The sequence below is a fragment of the Diadema antillarum genome, unplaced genomic scaffold (genome assembly GCF_040938485.1).
Source record: "Diadema antillarum isolate AM-2024a unplaced genomic scaffold, OU_Dant_1.0 scf00000159, whole genome shotgun sequence".
In the NCBI taxonomy this organism is placed as follows: Eukaryota; Metazoa; Echinodermata; class Echinoidea; order Diadematoida; family Diadematidae; genus Diadema; species Diadema antillarum.
Genome location: NW_027271048.1, coordinates 618,379 through 639,561, shown reverse-complemented (window position 1 = coordinate 639,561; position 21,183 = coordinate 618,379). Strand labels below are relative to the sequence as shown.

Here is a 21,183-nt window from a genome sequence, read left to right as displayed (position 1 = left end):
AATTAATAAATCAGTATGTTCTGCTGCCTCTTGTCTCTCTCGTCACTTGCTTGTCAGCTAAACTCCATTGATAATCAAAACTATCTACAAACCACGGCTCAGTAAATTCCTATCCCTCAAGGATGAGTCCTACCTCATTTGGTTACATGGTTCAAATCTATAGTAATTATAATATAGTACTAGCAATAATAGTACATCCTACGCCCCGCCCCCCACCAAAAGAAAGACAAAACATATGACATATGAGGCGAAAATAAACAATGGCAACTGATTGTGTTGTGTCTCCAGAGAGCAGGTAGGGTGGAAATCTTGGTGGGTAGCACATATTCCCAGAAACTAGCACAAATTTCTGCATGTGGTACAGTACTATGCACTTTTATTTTACTTTCACTTTTACTTTTTGCCAGTACTTGATTTATAGATTATGATAATGACAATAATAATTTTTAAGGACTGTCAGGTCATTAGGCGACTTGTCCTCTTTACCTTCACAGAAGACATATCTGTCTTCAGTGTAATAAGTTTGAAATAAAGCAGGAAAATACAACATTCTACTAAATTTTGAAATTGATTCAAGTATCTAAGTAGGCCTAATTGTTGCCACGTTATCACAAGGCTACATCACATCAAGCAAAGGATACATGATCATATCGTATTGACTTCACTCTCTTAAAGGAAATTCATTGAAGACTTGTGTGGAGGCTAATGATCTCAATCAACTGGCCTATATATGGTTGAGACTCATACCTCTATCAAGTGAAATATATAAAAATTTCATAGATACATTTCCTACTCCATTTCTTCATGATGAAATTCAAATCATTCCGTTCATCTGATTGCACACTTTTTACAATAATCAACTTGATCTTGGCATGGAATTGCACTTGAATATCATTTTAGAAAATGGCCCGAAACTACCGTATATATGCTTTAAAGGGTGTGTACAGTTCTGGTAGAGGTGAGGATTTAGCTTTTAACTTTTTGTGAGATATTCAGAAACCACTGTATGAGATGTCACAGAGCATGCAATTCTAAGGGGTATCAAAAGTTTATTTGATGAAAATCAGTTTTGAAGTGGCCGAGATATCCAAAAACCAGGTGAAACAAAGAGATCCTAATAAAGTTGGGGCATGTAGTATTTTATTATTATCACTTTTTTGGATATCTCAGCCATTTGAAAACCAATTTTCATCAAATAAACGTTGAATCCTTCTTAAAATTACATGCTCTTTCATATTTCATAAGAGGTTTTTCATTATCTCACTTAGAAATGTTAAAACCATGAATCCCCACCTCAACCAGTACTGTACAGCCCCTTTTAAGGGATAGTATGGTTTTGGTTTAGACAGGGATTCAGATTTATAAGATAATTTGAAACCATTTATGTGAAGTTCATATTAAAGAGCATACAATTCTCAGAAGAACTAAAAATCTATTTGATGAAAATGAAATGGCTGAGATATCTACAAACAAAGAGGTTCTATTAAAAGGTGGGGCCCACCTTTTATTAGAATCAATTCATTTTGCTTTGTTTTTTAATATCTCAGCCATTTCAAAACAAATTTTCATGAAATAAACTTTTGTTCTATATTTCAAATAAGTGGTTTCTAATTATCTAGCAAAAAGTTAAAACCTGAATCCCCATCTCAACCAAAACTATACCATCCCTTTAACTACAAAAACAATTTATATCTAGCATTTGTATCCAAGCTGATGCCAGACAGAAACTAACTGACCATGTGTGATCAAACGATCTTCTTTCCATTAGACAATCAATGAATGAATGCATGCATGCATGAATAGGCAATCCATGTCAGCACCATACAAGTTTTAACAGAAAACAGAAACATGCTGGACGTGTGTGACCAAACTATCTTCTTTGCATTGAACAGTGCATGAATGCTTGCATGAATGAAAGAATGACATGAAGAGCCAATCAATTTATTAGAGAATGCATGAGTAGATAACACATGAATAATGAATGCGTGAATGATGAATGAATTACTTAGTCAATGAATGAATGAATGCATGCATGAATGAATGACTAAGAAAATGACAAATGGGTGAATGAATAATGAATGAGTTGATGCGTGAATGAGTGATGAATGACAGATTGACTGTCGGATGAATGAATGAATGAATGAATGACCATATGAACAAATACAGAGTGCCCATAGATCAAGAAGTAAAAGAGTTGGACAGAGCATTCTAAAACTACAAATGGATACTTCATAGGACCCTACCTGAATTTTGTGTGTGCTCTGGGTTGTCTTCATGAATGTTTGTGTGTGAACTTGTAGATGCAAATGTTTAATTGGAAATCTCGGCAGAATATGCAAAATGGCTCTCTCATTGTTGATGGGAGCACAGCATTTGAATACAATCCACTGAATTCAATCAGTCCAAGAGTTTCATAAATACCTTCAAATATGCGCATGTTTGTTTGTTTAAGAAAATTCCTCTTACCCCCCTTATACAATGATTTCATACCTGTTACATGCATTGGAAGTTCTCTTGACAAAATTCACCTGAATGCACATTAGCTGCTGCTCGGCAAGGCATATCACTGGCAAGCCCAGCAGTTTTCATGGGTGAACTTATCACAAAAATATGCATAAGATTTGAATGCATCATGAGACTGGTCCATTCTTGGCCTGGCACATGGGGTAATGTGACATCTATCACTGGCACTGGCCAACGCGACGACTTATAGTTCGAAATATCAGTGAATCACCATAGTCTATCTGCTCTGCGCATGCTACATGTCCTTGCTACTCAATCAATGCATGCACTTGCAGCTATCACAAATCAATGAGGACACATGCAGTGGATGTTTGTGCAAGCATGTCATGACACAGTGATGGAATAACCACATCTTCCAATAATTCAGTTAAATGTGAATGTATATGATGATGATGGCGATGTTGAGGAAGAGAATGATGTTGTTGTTTTCAGATTACCTTTGCAAAACCAAGGAGTTATTGACTCCTTGGCAAAAATAACCAAGTGCCTGTATGGGTAACTTTAACTCATTTTGTGTTTTAGCCTGCCCAGACCAATCAAGCTCGTAGGTTTGTTAAACCATGTAATGCAGCTATGTTTACACTTGTACCAAAGGAGCAAGGGTTCATAAGTCTCCACTTCGTCCCAACTGGAGCTTATGTGCCTTACATTAACTCCAAGGGGGAAGACTGCCTTTGCTTGAAGACATAAAGGTAAGAGGATTCTAGTGAATTGAGACAGTGGAGACAATATTGTGAGGCTGTCCTTTGATCAGGTAATCATTTAAAGGCACTATACCTGTAAGTGAGCCAGTAATGTCAAGACAACAAGAACACTTATGTCTACAAAGCTCTGTACTGGGAGTACAACTAATACCTGTCGCTTAAGCCTATCATCTAATCTTCGAGAGAACTTGTTCTGTGAAAACCCATTGAGGACAACTAACACATACATGTATCTCCCATAGATGGTCTGTCTGAGTATACTAGTACTTGGGTCTAGTCTTCAACAGGTTAACATTTAGAAGATTTGTCATCTACCTGTTCTGAGCACAAGTTTTTAACTCTATGAAAGCCTGTAAAATTTTTGTCATTCGTGAAATTTTTGTTATATTAAGGCCTTAATGTAAGCCGACCCATTTGGTGGTTTGTTTTTTTTTCATTAAAAACAAAAATGAGGGAGGCTGCAAGTGGCACTGTTTTACTCTTGGCTGAGCGAAAGTACTGTTCAATGTAAAGCTATTTCTTTATTAAGATATGTTTAAATACCTACAAAATCAGACAGAGGCAGCTATTCCAGAGACTTATGTCTCATATGTCAATCTAATTGAATGAATGGAAATATACTACATACACCTCAAGGAAGATGGAGAAATGTAAGGCTAAGATAGTCTCTGTTAATTCTTATCTCCATCAGTGTTTGTCTATCCAGATCTCCTTCCCCCCCCCCCCATTGCCCCCCCCCCTATCTCACTCCCTCTCTCTATTTCCATCATATATAGGTTTTACTTTTAATAGCCTCTTTGAAATAACCTCTTGAGAGATGAAGGTTCTCCATAGAAATGGTGAAAAAGAGGCCACACGGTGTCAAGAAAATCTTTGTACCAAGCTCACAAATGCATGTGATTTACATGCCTAACGAAGCTGCCAAGCATCGATTTCATGATATTGCCATTTGAACGTCACTAGACTCTGGGCTTTTCAAAAGTACATAATTTTGTCCTACTTCAAATCCAAAACTCTACAATAGTACAAGAGAAGCAGCAATTTAAATTTGATTAAAAATTTCTCCATGACTCGAAGGGTTCATTGCACTCGATATTCCTTGTAAGTTTGTAGTTTGTATCTATTCCACAGCCCCCCTCCCCACCTGCTCTATCAAGTTTTCAAAAAAAGAATAGTGACATCATGCATTATTTAATACTGCAAACACAAACTCTGGGTGGAAATGGGGGGAGGTGAGATGGATGGCCTGAACATACAGACACTAGGGTATCGTGGTATTTTCATTAATATTTGAGGTATATCACAGAGTGATTTCGTCACTCGCCATGAGTGTACTGTCTGCCCCGATCGCATCTACTGATAAGCAACACAGATTCTCTGATTGACTTTCACATCAACTTGTTACGCACAGTTTGCAGCAACTGTTGCACTTATAGTACAAGAAATACGAAATTGGAAATAGATGAACGCAATGAGCAATTAACCTGAATCCATGGGAAGTTCTAGTTGTGCCAGTCACGCTAATTCATACACACACACACAAAAACAAACAAACAGAGACAAAAGACTCAAAGGTAAGGTACGAGAATCCAGCAAATTTGGGCAAGTTAAATTTAAGCATACCGTCAAGTGCAGTGTATTTCAGTGCATTCACCATCGAAACCCACAGGAGTCATAGTATTACACAAGATGATGCCCATGGAAACACCTCTGCTACAAGCTGCACCGTATCTGAACTATAATCTACTGAGGTCAGTACTATTATATTACCTCCATGCAGCTATGTGTAGTCACACATGCTGATAAAGTGATATTATGTTGGCCCCATATGCTAAAATTCTGATATTTTCCTATAACAATGGCACATAATTGAAAGCATGCAAATATTTTTTCCCTAGATTTTTATCCACTTCCATGTAAAACAGCACCAGCAACGAGTTGCCAATCAGCAAAATCCAAAATGTGCAAAATTAATTTCATTGACTGATTGTGAAAACCCACTTTAAATTTTTAAAAAAATCCACATTTACAGAACCAAAAAACCCACAGACAATACAAATTTCTTGTAGATCTTTATAGACTGTTTTCCCTGGCGCTCACCTGAAATCACACTAGTGATTTCCCCTGTCATGGTTTATGATTGCAACAAGTTTGACCGAACTTCATCAAACAAGTCCTGAATCACGACACTTGAGAAAAATTGCAGCATGCTAGCAATTTTACTTTGACCTTCAAACCTCACATCTATCCTCAAGTTAGAGGCAAATCGTTTGTGACAGCTTACCTTGGGATACAGCATGCTTACTGGCAAGCTGACCTGACCCAAAGTCTAATCAAGGAGGTATCATACCTCCATGGTCTAATCCACTCATTTGTGTTTGGTCCATTCACACCAAATTTCATGACGACATTGACAAAAGTTGTTACGATATCTTATTGAAAAACAACAAAGTAATAAGGCATGCATCCGAAGTCTGGCATGTGGACAAAACAGATACACTGTAGACTCACGCTCCCTCTGGTGGCAGAAGCATTACATATGACAAGATGAAAAACCTTTGAACACTTTTCACAAAGTGAAATGCCAAAATGTGGATTAATACTATCACATAGAGGATTGATGGAAGATTGAACCAACGTGGGAAATACACTTGTATGCCAAGCCAGTATCTACTAGTATTAAAGGACAAGTTCACCTTCATAGACATGTGGGCTGAGTGAATGCAGCAATATTAGTAGAACACATCAGTGAGAGTTTGAGCAAAATCGGACAATCCGTTAAAGAGTTATGAATTTTTGAAGTTTCTGCTCAGTCACGGCTGGATCAGAAGACTACTATAGCTTGTGATGTCACATGAGTACAACGATATAAAGAAAGAATAAAGAAAATTCAACATATTTCCATTTTTCTCGCATAACAAAAGAACACCCGACTTCTCTCTTTCAGAAGGCTGGGCGAAATAATATTTCCCTTCCCATACGTCAGTAGCAAGTCGAAGAACTGTGCACTTTATTAAAAAAGTAAAGTTTTGTGAAATTCTCTTTTTATTTTCTTTATGTAGTTGTACGCATGTGACATCATACACTGTAGTAGTCTTCTCTTCCAGCAGTGACTGCGCAGATACTTAAAATATTCATAACTTTTGAACGGATTGTTCAATTTTCCTCAAACTTTCACTGATGTGTTCTACTAATATTGCTGCATTCTCTCAATCCTTATGTATATGAAGGTGGACTTGTTCTTTAAGTTCATCTACTTTTATCAAAATATTTTGCAGATGAAACAAAAGCCCAGCATCAGTGCCTCAAAATAGTTCTTAAATGTGAGTTAGGGAGAGAAACAACCAATGTAACAATTTGAACCAGTATAATCGATGTAAAGTATTGTTAAATACAAAATGTGAACAATAGTTATAATGAAAAAGTTTTCAGACTAAACCTTCTATAGTTATGGTTTAATGAGAAAAATAGTGATATCTCCTTACATTTTAGGCTTTATGGCAAAAATTTTATATGGTAGGATGTTTTGTGATACAACTAACCCACATATTATGCATCAAATGTGATATCTTGAACATTTTTAAATCCCTGCTCCAAAAGGTAAACATGACCTTTAAGAAACCAGAGTCTACTTTTGCTATTTTATTATTATTTGTTGTTTTTTTTTCATTATATGCATAGAACATTTTTCTCCCCAACCTCCTTTATCAGGTCAATTTGTATAAAACACAGCAATATACAATGCACAGTATTACAGTATTCTTGTAGAACAGTAAACAGTTTAGTTTTTCAGACTAAAGGAGAAATAAGTAAAGGGACGTTAACACAGATGTAAATTGGATGGCAGATCCACCAACATTTTTTGCATAATGTTTAGTCTACCACAGCATGTACACTGTGATACACAGATAACAGATTGTCACTGCTATAGATGTGATTACAAAGATCTAATTTGTTCTAACTACACATTAGCATGGATGATGCCTTTGGCAAGCAGTTTGCGGGCATATGCTTGGAGCAGTCGGGCCAGACAAAGTCTGAAAGAGTAGACTATCACAAACCACCATATTCTTGGCCGTCTGTCCTCTGGTCTCCCAGCAGGCTTTTTAGCAGTTGGGCAGCTGACCAATTACAGAGTGACCTGACCCTGCAGGGCAGTGGACAAAGCCATCATACCAATGTCCAGGGCACATTGTCCAGGCCGTGTCCAGGCCACTACTGACCTCAGCTGAGGTCAGTTTCAGCTGCCAAATTACCTCTTGCGCTTGGGTAGGGGCAGGCTCGTTATGGGGCACACTCACTTTGTGAGCTTGTCTGGCAAATTTAGCTCACCCTTTCATTTTCTCCCCAATTGATTGAGCAAAGAAAAATCTCAAGCACAGTTCTGGCAATAGCATTATACCACTGGGTTGGTTAAGGTCAGAACAAAGCCATGGATGCAAATAGGAGATTATCATTGCATACATATGCTGACCACAGGAATGGTTTTTAGCTGATCATTGTGAATGCTGTATGGATACATTCAACATTACTGTGAAAGTGGCATTTTTTTGTCAGCATCCCCTCAGCCATGGAATAATCTACCTGAATGTACATAAAACAAACTGACTCAACAGAAAACTTCAAATCAATGTTAAAAACTTGTCAGTTCACTTAATAATAGTCTCATGCCTCAACATGTGCAGCTGGTAATTGTTATCTCTGAACATTCTGAAACTGTTTCTTCTTCTTTCCTTTTTCTCTTTCTTCTTCTTTCCTTTTTCTCTTTCTTCTGAGCACTTACAAACATTTTAATGTGATAGGCCTACGTGCTTTCCAAATATTGTAAATCATCATTATTACTATTAATATTATTGTTTTAAATTGGGCAATCAATGCTTTATTAAAGAAGAAAAGATAAAGCACATTTTACATGATAAAAAGATCATAATGAAATAAAATGTCCTCGGACATACACATTTGAGGGGAAATTTTGAGCTTAGCTTTTTATCAACAGCATGTCGTTACACAAGAAATTGTGTCTTTCAATTCACTTTACTCAATGTCACAACTTCTTGATAAGGCCATTAAAACATAGGACCTACTGTACATCAAAATTTGGATATGATTAGGCCTACCTTCATAAAATGTAAAATTCCAACTTGGGTGAATTAACTCATATCATCATAATGTTTGTAGCATTAACTAACAGACAGAGCGCAAGCTCTCCAGAAACCTTGGATGAATGCAGGAAGCGTTCAACAATGCTCACAGAAAATAATGACATATTTAGCAAGAGGTCTCCTGATTAATAACTTTAATATTTGAGTTCATATGAAGGTTGCTTGATTAAGCTTTGCAGTTCCCCACTTAGTTTCACACCTTTGAGTATCAACCTCAATCATATTTCCCGCATACTGAAAGGATGTGCTGTAGTTTGCAAAGCATGCCTCAATGAACAAAGAATACCAGTAAGCAGTACAGACATAAACTTAATAGAGTGCAATATTGTGAAAAGGGCCAGACCTTTACTTGAAAAGTCTACACTGAATGCAAAATATGACCATATGTTACACTATTTTCATTTTCATTTTTCCCCCTAAAAGAAAAGAAGCACACAAAAACCCATGTCTGTGTTGCCATGTTCTAACCCACAAAATGTTGAGTGTGTTCATAGTATTATGGTCTCTCGTTCACTTGCTTCAGGAGTCCTTGTGATTATTCAAGGGTGTCGAGAATTTGTATATCAAACATTTTAGCATAAGTCCCCCCCAAAAAAAAAACCAACCAAACAAACAAACAAACAAACAAAACAGCAACTTCATCATTGAAACTGCTGTATGCTCCATTTATTTCATCGTCATTATATTTTAACGAATTTCACAAGTCTGCTGATATATGTGTAATGAACATCACTCCAACATATTCCCTTTCATCAAACAAGTCCAATGTGTACCATCACAAGGGTGGGTAACCACTAACATTTTACGATGAAAAAAAGGACAATATGTACTTGCTTCTTATTCCAGAGCTGTGGTTTTCAATCATAAATTCAACCACTCGTGAAATTGTTTTAATATTCCTGATTCATGAGATATGATTGGGGGGGGGGGGGATACCTCTACTGTATGCTCGGGAATACTGCTGTATAACACAAAGAGTAGAACATCTCACCTGAAAAATACTGCCACCTAAATGATATACGGTTGTAGACAGATAGCTTTACCAAGCCATACCTTTACATCAAAAAATTCAACAAACTAACAAAGGAAAGGAAATTAGCAAAAATAAAAGAAAAAGACGAAAAGTCTGTGAATTTCATATCTAGAACTCTTTCTCTGGGTCATGGCTACAATGAAACAGAGATTTTCAAACTTTGCTCTTTGGTAGTTCCATCTAAGTTAAAGAGTCCATACTTAACACCTATGCATTCATCAGGAGAGTTGCCTAGCAACATAAGACCTAATTTGCCAGGGGGATTTACTAGTACGCCATGACATCAAACCAAACGATTCTCATTGACAGAAGGGAAATAGATGTAATATCATGAATTGCGTGACCATGAAATTGTATACGCTGTCTCTTTTAGCAAATAAAGCAAATTAGGGTATCGGGGGGGGGGGGGGGGGGGGTGTGTGCATCCCATTATTCTCGTCTTGTCACTTGCATATTGGAAAGTTTATGAATGTCATGTAACTGCACGCCAGAGAGCCATGGGTGGGGAAAACACTTGAAGTGTATCTAGATTGTACCTAGATTGATTACTTGATTACTTCTCCACTCCCCCCCCCCCCCCCCCCCCAACCTGGTCAGAGGCATGGCTGTAGACGTGGGAACCAAATTTACTGTTTGATACTGCATTTGTCCATGCCACCCCTTCACCCTGCAGAATTTAGTTCAAGACAATGAAATAATAATAGTAGCAAATAGTAATATCAAAGAAGAGAGTAATATTACTAGTAGTATCTGTGATGATTGTATATACTAGAAGTATACATTTGAAAGCTTACACCATAGTTACATTGTATTCTCTTTTTCTCTCATTTTTTTTTTTTTTTTTGGGGGGGGGCAGGGTGGGGATAGGATCAATTACAGTTGAAGTGAACTGAAAGGATACAGGTGGCTAAAATGACATGGAGTTTGACTACTACTTGCTTTTTCTTTATTTCCACTGTCTAGGCCTATATGACTTCATTCATGAGCAATTAAGAAATACTAGAAGCACTCACAGAAACCACTCCACTGTCTTGGGGACTTTTTTCATGAGCAATGATTGAAGGAAAAACTAGAAGCACCATGAGAGATACATACCATAGAGTCACTAATGCCCCAGAACTGTACAAGCATTCCTTAACAAAAAAATAAACAGATAAATAACAGTAAAAATCTGGATTCGGATTAACACCAAACACTAATCACCTGTCTCTTAATAACCAACCTATCCTGAAAATTTCATAAAACATTTGTTCAGGCTTTTTGAGTGGTAATGCTTACAGACAGACAAGCAAACATTGGCAAAAGCATAGCCTACTTGGCAAAATAAGCTACCACACAAGTAGGCTGTATGGTATGGGATAACAAAATAGCAGTTAGGAAGGGTTGAATATTTTCAGAGACTATGAAAATTATTGGTGCCATAGGATGTCTTGTGATCGTCTAACCAAAGTATGGTTCTGGTAATGCTCTGACAACTTGGTGTGTGAACCTTACACTGCAGCATGCAAACATGCCGACTGCCAAAGACCAGAATTAATGCGGCTTTTAACATAGTTTTCCTGCCCTCTTCCATGCATTTATAGCAAGCTGAGTAATCATTTCTGTGGTGGATGGCAGCTGTTGCTACATTGTAAATGAGCATGCACTCATCACCATACAATTAATCAACAAAGGCACAATTCTAATACATGCTATCATTTCTAAAGAAAACAAAAATTATAATCGGTATGCTGTTCGCCTGACATGAGATGACAAGTTATATCAGCTAAAAATATGTAAAGATGAATCGATCAAAATTTTGATCACCCTCGTTGGAAGTATAGGAAGACACTGCACAAAGTTTGCACGATCATAACTGGATAGACTAGCCCACAAGATGATCTCCTTTCACCTTCTTCAGCTACGCATTATTTGTCCTGTTTTGTGGTTTCCATAGTGATTACAACATTTGGCTGCTTCATGGGAAATATCAGTGAGCTTGTTATTAATGTGCAGACACAGAAAACCATACAGTGACTTCAAAAGACCAGGGACAATGCATGCTCGCAAAGCTCATTACATCTGGTATCTGGCAAAGTGACTGCTTTCTTTGGCAACGGGTAACAGACATTGGCACACATACATTTTAACTTGACATAGGGTACTGGTACATTTATTTTCACTGTCTGCATGAGATTAACTGAGACATTCATGCAGCAATTTAACATATTAACTTATGCTTCTCATAGTCTACCACTTTTGTAGTCTACAGGAACAAAAACTAGAGAGCATGATATGCTCATAGAGCAAAACTACTTGACACTATTTACAGTCTTAAGTGGACGTACAGAAGTGATGAATGATAAACGAGCTTTTCCAATGCAACCACAGCCTGAGCCTCAAACAACATGCATGGGAACCTCAAGGGAAATACATGTCGAGTGATTGTAATGTGTATAGTTCAGCACCATCTGGGGTCACTTAAGGTCATGCATAACCCTGGTGCTTTATAGCTAGCCGGCAAGCTAACGGGAGGGTATACAGGGAAGAAGAAAGAGCTGACATCTTTCGAGTAATATGTTCACATACTCTGGAATGGATTTTTTTTTTTTTAATCATCTCGTGTCTAATTACCAGTCCAAGATCTACTGTATTACAGTTGTACATGTAAGTAGTGTCAGGGAGTCAATCAAATCATACACGTATGATCCATAACTGCTAAAAATCATGATGCTAATATAAGGTGCAGTAGAAAATTTACAACTTACTGCCAATGTAATGTCATGACCTTTACACAGTGTTGGTTGTCCAACTTCACACAAATCTTCAGTTGCCCTTGTGTTCCCCTATTTTGACATAAATTACAAGCTAACTATTAGGGCTACCATATGGAATGATTTTTTTTACTTCAGTTTAATCCTTTTTATCATCATGAATCAACAAAAATGTAAATAAATGAATAGCTAAATAACTATAACAAATTCTTACCTACCAGTCTTTAATGAGAAAGGAATATATAGCAAGCTGCTTTATGAAAGAAATATTTTGGGAAACGCTGCCCGTTGCATCTTCAGAAAAGCAGCACAAAAACAATACAGCATACGGATCCACATGGGCAGAAGAAAAATAAAACAAAAACAAAACACATTCATACAAAAATTAAGTTATGACAGGTGTGGGAGGGATATAATCTTCAAAAATCTTTGGTGATGCATTGGACTTTAGGTAGTTTTAAAAACCAAAGCTCAAACCACAGGGACATCACATAGATTCCTGGTCAATATATCTCAAGTACGCTCTGCTTTAATGAGCATGATAAAAAAAAAGCAGCATTTCATGATCTATTCCTCAAAGAAACATTCTATTATGACAATAACTATACCGAATAAGTTATTCATATAAAGGAAGTCTATATTGGTGTTAACTTTATCAGACAATAAATAATAAAAAAAAAACAACAACTGCACACTCATACTCATCTACATAAACTGTAAATGTGATAGATCTATATAATATTCTCTCGGTCTGTTTTTGTTTTTGTTTTTTCTTTCTTTCTTTTTTCGGTACATACATCACAGCCATTGGCTGCTATGTTTAAAAATAAACTAATACCAAAAGTAGATCTTTGACTTGCGTAAGGATGCCTTTTCTGATGACAAGAGTGGTAAAAATTGTGTGAGGGTGAGCATTCTGGAAAAATAAAGAAGAAGAAGCACTATTGTGAAAGTGGTACATGTACTTTACACACATAATTTTTTCGAGTTGGGCTGGGTAAGATAGATTTTGCATGTTTTTCATTCCGCAGAAACAAAATCTATATAAAATAGTGATATAACAAGCAAAAAATTTACATTTCATGTTGCACAAAATGTGCAAAATATCTACTTTTGCTCTACCATATCATGCCAAACCCACATAATGGTCACTGGATAAACAGAGAAGACATACTAGTAAACCATTCAAGTAAGCAGCTTTCAGTACCCCTTTCCATACAACAGATTTTGGACAGTGTATGCAACCCTATGGGGTTTTCTGGGTGTACTGTTGGCTGTGACGATGCATTATACATTAAAATTGTATCTGTTGCAAAAAAAAGAAAAAAAAGTTTTGATGTGATAACCTAGCATTGATGACTTTTACAGGGCACAGGAATGTAGCTGCTACATTATCTCCCAAGTGCTAAGAATTTTATTATGGTATTTTCTATGCAAACCAATGAGAGAATTGTGAGCAGATGACATCATTTCAGTTAATTTGCAAATATTATGCATTTTGCTAATATACCTTTTTAGTAAAAACTTAATGCAAGACTTAAAATGTCTATTAACTTTCATTTTTTCTGATGGGGGGGGGGGGGGGACATCACGTTTCATCTTTACTATGCAGTATACCAGATGTCATTTTACCACCACAGGTGCATCAATTAAAACCTTGCAACACTAACCATTCAAAAGGAAAACCCTTCGAATATCATATTCAAGAGTGCACTTTGTCTCAGCTCTGTGAATAAAAAAAATGGGAATCATGATAAAACTAGTGCACGATGTCCCCCTTTCATAACATGAATGCAGTAGAACAGCCACATCACAGGAACTTTAGCCCACGTGGGACATTACCGTGTACATGCTTGATTCTGAAGTTCATCTTGACTCTAACTTTCACTGGCATGCTCATGGTTCTACAATCAACATAATCATGAGCGCACACGTGGAATTGGGATCTATACCAAAGCAGGGGTTGTCTTGTGACAGCCACTATGAATGGATATTCAGCAAATCATGAATATCTTTTTGCAAAGTGAAGAAGTCCTACATTTCTAGTATGGTACCATTTCTGCTAATTCTTCTCTCTTTATTTTTTTTTTTCAGGCCAAATGTAGGCCTACTCTTTAAAGTTCCTCTGTATTATCAGGGAGGTGGGAAGAGATCCAACCTCCCTGGTATTATGCAACCATAAGATATGTTCATGGCAAGTAAGAGCTGCTACATGTTGGTTTCATCATTTATTCATGTGAAATATGCTTCAGCTCACAGCAAAAAATCCAGGCATGTTTTACAAACAAGACTTTTCTTACATATAGCTTGTCTTAAGCCCCGCCCCAGAAAAATATGAATTCATGGTATGCTACTTGGGAAACAAGCAGCTTGTTCTGTTCATTGTTTACTAACTGTTGCTGAACGCAAAGATGTTTGCACCATTCACTATGTACAACACATGTGCTATTTTCCCTGCAACTAATGTCTCCTAGTTCTCTATTTTGCACGTACATCTTTACCAGACACAGAAATTACTTAACACTCTGTGACCTTTGAACAGTCTTCAGACAAAGGGATTTTTCTGCTTTAAAAGCTTCACTCTGAATTCACTGCCCCACTGACTGAGACATCATCAAAGAAATAGGCACCTGATTCAGGAAGAATATTCTTTGTAACTTGTTCATTCAGTGCCAAGTCCAATCAAATCATAGTCAACTATTTGTGTTTGCAGACCATGGCAAGTGTGTTCATTGCTGTAATAGCTGCTGGTCTACTACATTTACCGCATTACTAAATTAAAAATGTATTTAACACGAGACCTAATATCATCAGCATCAATCTACGACAAATCAAATCCAACCTGTATATAATCATTATGTACTTCAACAACATTGCCATTGGCAGATAATGTAACATGGGGTTTCATGAGTTTTTCCACTAGGCTAATGAAAGTCTTTGGTGTGTTTTTTGTGTGTGTGTGTGTGTGTTTTTTTACAGTCATGTCATGGCTGGGCACAAAAATACATAGAACCCTACATTCTGAGAAAAAAAAAAAAAAAAAAAACTTGTTTTGTATCAGATGGTCATGTAATGTTTGTTCTCTAAGTCAGGAAGAAATTTGTGAAAAGTTAAAGGCAATATCAAGAATAAACTGATCACACTCCTGGGAGGCGTTTCATGAAGGAACTTGTTGGATAAAATATCTGACAAGTCTCTTTTATCCGACAAGTCTTGAGAAATTCTTTAGTCTGATCGGCTGATTTCTCTGAACTTGTCGGATATAATTTACTTGTCGGACATTTTATCCGACAAGTTCCTTCATGAAATGCCCCCCAGATACCTCAATGAGTACAAATTGGGCCTTCAACTTCTACATAGTCAATCATCTTGATCAAAGTCAGAGATTCAAGATATTCATGTTTTCAACATTACAACTAGTTTGTACAGCATTTTTTCTGTTCCCAAAAAGAAAATAAAGAAGGTTTGACCATCTTCCCTCTCTTCGGAACACATTTCTAAAAGGCCAAAAGAATTAGGTAAAAGACAACATATCATGTTAGCATCAAATACAAAGCAAACACAGACAAGCTGAAATTACCCACCTTTTCAGATGTCTTTGCTGTATGAAGCAAACCTAGTATGAAGCGCATCGTGCTCGACTGACAATATCCAAGATTTAATGAGAGAACACGCCCAAACAGATGCTCAAATTCCAAAGTCTACTGTGTCTGCGTAGAGAAAGGGTTAATAAGACTACACGTGGGCAGAAGCAGTGAAAGGTTGGGGAGTTTTTCGCTCAGATTTCTGCTCATCAAAACTCACGGCAGACAGGAAACAAGAGAACTCAGTATAGAATCTGCTGGTCGACAAGTTTCTGCAAAGAGGAACGGCAACAAAAGACCGGGTGCCAAGATTGGTGAGGGTTGACTGGTCAACTTGTAAGCAGGATCAATAACATTTGATTGGACTGAATGCACACTGTGCCATGGTAGTGTCTAATCAATAATCAATAAATTATCCCTCTCCTGCTCACAGAATCAGCTGATCACGGATCACGGAGCAGCGCACAACTGCAGGAATGGAATGAGAGCCGAAAGCTGCTTTCCCAGGGAGACTTGAGGATGAGAGGGTGATAATCAGCTGACTTGGGGTCTATCGAGCCGCTCTCGTCAACAGGACGGAGTAGCAGGCGGTGTCGAGAGGTAAGAGCCAGCAAACAGCAGACGAACCGACAGACAGACTGTGATGTCGCCGCCTCGAGCCGACAATATCAGGACTTGATGATCCACAATCGCTGGCCATGTACTTCATCCCTTGCGAAGAGGGAGGCCAGACGCACGAATGTCACACAGTACACACTAATGTTCCCCGCACAGAGAGGGCGCAGCTATTTAGTGCAGCAGTGCAGTGCATTGGCTGGGCTTGACATCTCGGGGGCGGGCTCGCAAAGCACATTCATTCCCCATCCAGACACTTCGTCTGCTAGGCAGCACCGTCTGCTAGCTGACTGCACACACATACAGGTGACCTTGCACAGATGGCAACACGAATGCATGGCTGCCTTCGGGATCCCTGCCTACCCTCCTGTCCATGCATACACACTGTGCACACACAGCCCTCACCATTGCTGTGTGTGTGTATTATAATGCCCCACTGCTAAAAATACAGGTTTAGGAGGGGAAAAAAAAGGATAATAATATATCAGACATAAGACATGCTTGAGTGAATGCAGGCCAGACAGTGTTGGTCACTGGGCTTAGTGGAGGAGAAAGAGATGTCTGGATACAGGTCAGGACAACCTTGTGTTAGTCTTACCTCAAGACAACATCGACAAAATCACAGCAGACATTGAATAGATATAAACACTATACAGCACATCAGAATAGCTACTGTAATACTGAAGGAACAAATGGTCGGTACAAATTAAGAAGCTGGGTGCAAAAATGAAGAAAGCATTAATTTCTAGCTACTGTGGGTAGGCTATGCCGCTATTCTGAGCAAATTCATATTTGGCAATTAATCAAAACAATGACTATTCCAGATCAACAAATTTCTCATCCTGGGGGTTTGTTTGCAATGGTGCCTCTATATTACCGAGGCATGGCATGTTTAATAAAGAAATTACATGTAGCTTTGCGATAAGAATGTCAGCAGGGCAAGGGCAGCGGAAGCAGTTGCTCCCACATCTCTTTCCTCCAATACTTTCAGAGTATTCTGCAGAATGAAAGAGAAACGAGACAAAAAGGACATCTTCGATGATTAAGTAAATCACCTTATATAAAGATACAAGCAACTGAAAAACAAAATGGGCCAATGGGAACATAAGGGGAAATTACCTACATATGGTTTCCAGATAAAAATGACAGGGAAAAAGAAGCTAAAATCATGTATCAACTCTAAACAACAGTCCCATTGTAATGTTGTTCATCTTCTTCTTTTTTTTAAGTGATTGGCCAGTCATTGGCCAGTCTGATGAAATTAGCCAAATCACAATTATCAATGATAAAGAAATAACATCAACATTTGATGAAACATTGCCATAGAATTATATAGGGCCTAATTTTACTGCAAATCATCCAGTCTATTTTTTTTTCCAACAAAAAAAAAAAATGACTACCAGTAGCTCAGGTACATCTCTCCTTCTCTTTCTTCTCTCTTTTCTCCTTCCTCCATCTCCCCCATCCCCCCCCCCCCCCATCTTTCTCTCTCCCTCTCTCTCTCTCTTGGAAAAGGATTTTCTTTCTGATAGTGATATCGTAATCTTATATGATAATAATGGGGTCTAGTTGAATAGACTACTCTTTGACCAACTGTCCAGACAGTCAATAACACATGCCCCAGGATGATGATTATGCAATCACCTTCTCAAGGTCAGTAGTACAGCTTCTTTAGGTCAGGCTTGGGCTGTGATAGTCTATGTTTATAGACTCTCTTATTTTAGCAGTCATTTGTAAATGAAGTAGGGAAATTCCAGATCATTTAATAGTTGTCTGGAAATAATTGAGTAAGATATGACAAGCACAACAGTGAAAATTGGGTCTAAATCTGATTAAGGGTAACAAAGAACTATGAAATATCAAAAATTTGCTAATTTTTGCAAAACAGTTCTTGAACAGTTGATATGATAGCCCTATGTAAATGAGTGAGCTAATGATCTCATCACCTCACAATTTTACATTGATTGTGTGAAAAAAATATCTATTTTTCTGATATAAACGTGTAAAACAAAGTGTTATTTCTGGTTGAATAGCTTCAAAATAATGATCAGTCAGATTTATCAGGATTTAAGAGAATAATGATAATAAAAGACATTTATATTGCGTAGCTAGTATAATAATATACTCTACTGCGCATCACAAAGTAATAATCACAACATATATAATTCAAACATGAAATGCATTGTTCAAATGATGAGTTGGGGAAAAGTTGCATTTGAACAAAAGAAAGGAAAAATGTTATGTACAAATTTTAGTGCAAGTTTTGAGAAGATGACATCACCAATTTACTGATTGCATATTCATATTGACTGTTCAAGAACTGTTTCGCAAATTAAAGCGAAACTTCACAATTTCATAACTTTCTTAATTTTCATCTTATACTTTGCCAATAGATTTCTTATTTGTTATTTCTTCAGAATGACTCGTCGTGCGCATGGCAGTTGGTTGTTAACGCACTTTCCTGCGCATGGCAGATTGTCGCTAGGCTGTGGGAGTGCGCATAGGGTTAACAACATTCTGCTATGCACAAGAAAGCGTGTTAACAACATTCTGCCATGCGCACAACAGACTCGCCTTTTTTCATTTTCAGATTAACAAGCCGTTGGAATAATGAACCTTGCTTTGTTTTCAGATTAACAAGGTACGAAACCATAGGAATAGGAAAACAGAAAAATGAGCTGTAACCACAATATCCACATTATACATTGTAAATAACAAGAGACTTGTAAGTCGAGCACTCACTTGAGCATTGCACTTAACCTTGATGGTACTCCACCTGAGGCAAACTATTTCAAAAAGCTTGACATTCAGAGATTGCTGAAGGCCCTCTCTGGGCAATACCTTTCTAATTGTAAGTATGTATTTGGGACCCTGCCTAGGAAGCCCAGTGGGGCACATGGAGCTAGATCCATGGGAGCACCATCACCACTTCTACAAACTATGATCCACTCTCCCCACTGATGATTCCTGCTAAGTTTGGTCAAAATCCAACCACAAGTTTTCAATTAGAGGATAACAAAAGTGAAAAATTAATGGAGGACAGACAAGGCAAAATGGACATCGGACACTACGCAATATCAATAGCTCACTTGAGCCATTCAGCTCAGGTGAATAACTAGACTGATTTTTTTTTTTTAAGATTGTCTATCTTAGGCTGGGGTGGGGGAAGGGATGGGGTGCCCACCTTGGGTCATGGTGCTCATTTGTGTAAACAGTAATTCCATATTCCTCGCAATTATAATTGAGGACTTTGAGTAATATTTGATGATGTATTTTCAAGAAGGAGATGAAAATGTTATATACAGCCCCCATTTTTCGTCCCCTCCCCCCCAATACAGCCCCCAAATCTGCTGTAAACAAATTTAAAACTACATCCACCAATCTATTTACTCATGCATTAGCTTAGCCTATCACTTCTGGAAATAAACATTTTTTTTTTTATTTTTTTTATTGCCGATTTTGGGGCCGGGGTGGCCAAGGGGGTCATGGTGCACATTTGCACAAATTTTACACCATTGCGATAATGGTTACAGTTCGTATTCCAAAGGTTCACCATTCCAAGAGTTCGTCTCTCAGGAGGTTCGTTATGATTGCAAAAATGTAATAAGGTTCATAATTCCGAAGGTCTGTCAATCTGAAAAAGATATAAAGTTTGTTATTCAAAAACTTTGCTAATCCAAATATGATAAAAAGCTTGTCATTCTGAAGGTTTATTTAATCCGAAAACATCATCAGATTTGTAATACTGAAGGTTCATTACTATGCACCTTCTTTTCATTTTCGTATTGATAAATTTTTGAAATAACAAACCTTACATTATTTGTGGACTAACAAAATAAATGGAGTAATGAATTTATTCTGTTTTTGGAATAACAAACTCTATTGCACTTTTAGAATTACGAACCTATGGAATAATGCCACAAATATTTGGATTAATGAACACTTTTTTTTTTCATTTTTCGATTTATAAACAAACATCTAGTATTTTTATGTGTTTAAGAATAATGACCTTTGGAATAACAAACCTTATTTCTTTTTCAGATTAATGAACCTTTGGAATAACAAACTTCATGTGTGATAATAACTGCCAAGTTTAGTGAAAATTTGACAATGTTTTCTCAAAGACAACATGCAAATGTGAAAACTGGCCCCAATTTTAGTACACGTGTCAAAATCTCACCCCAAGTGGATCCCCCCCCCCCCCTCAATCTGCCATGAACAAACTTTAAACTACACTTGCTAATATACTTAACCACAGCAACAACAGATCTCAGTCACTTCTAGTTCCACAGAAGATTTTGAACAAACTGAGATCTTATCACCCTATAAAGGACACTACCTGTCAAGTTTGGTTTACAAATCTTGAGATTTGCATTGTGATCCAAATGTTAAGATGTTTGCCTGTGTGGACATAAGAATCCCACTAAATAGTGCAATTAGCACCATGATCCATATCCCAAGTATTCTTGAGATTATTTCAAAATGATTGTTATAACCTGAGATACAGCGTGATAATTTGCACCTTGGCAAGTGCAGTTTGGTCGCCGAACTATCGCAACCAGCAACTGAATTAGTGCCCTCTCGATCTGTCTGTATGAATGGGCTAAAAAAATATCTTGTATTTGGATCATGATTGCTATCCCACTATTTTGTTTCTGTGAATGCGACTCTGACATCCCTATTCACATAGCACAAACAGTAATTAATGGGAGCTCCCTTTACAGTACTGTACTTTGGGTTCATTCCCCAGGTGGACAGAGCAAAAATGGTAGTAGTACACCATTGTGTTATCTCATGTTACATGTCTCA

At 37.5% G+C, this 21,183-nt stretch overlaps 1 protein-coding gene across 1 annotated transcript in view; it reads right to left on the bottom strand.

Moving 5' to 3' along the window:
- The window catches only part of LOC139722169 (uncharacterized), a 91,509-nt gene extending 75,057 nt beyond the window's left edge, over nt 1-16,452 (bottom strand). The window contains exon 1 of the mRNA XM_071633485.1: nt 15,760-16,452. Within this exon, the coding sequence (XP_071489586.1) occupies nt 15,760-15,807 (48 nt within the window). The 5' untranslated portion in view covers nt 15,808-16,452. The remainder of the gene's footprint in view (nt 1-15,759) is intronic.
- Nucleotides 16,453-21,183: the final 4,731 nt, after the last annotated feature.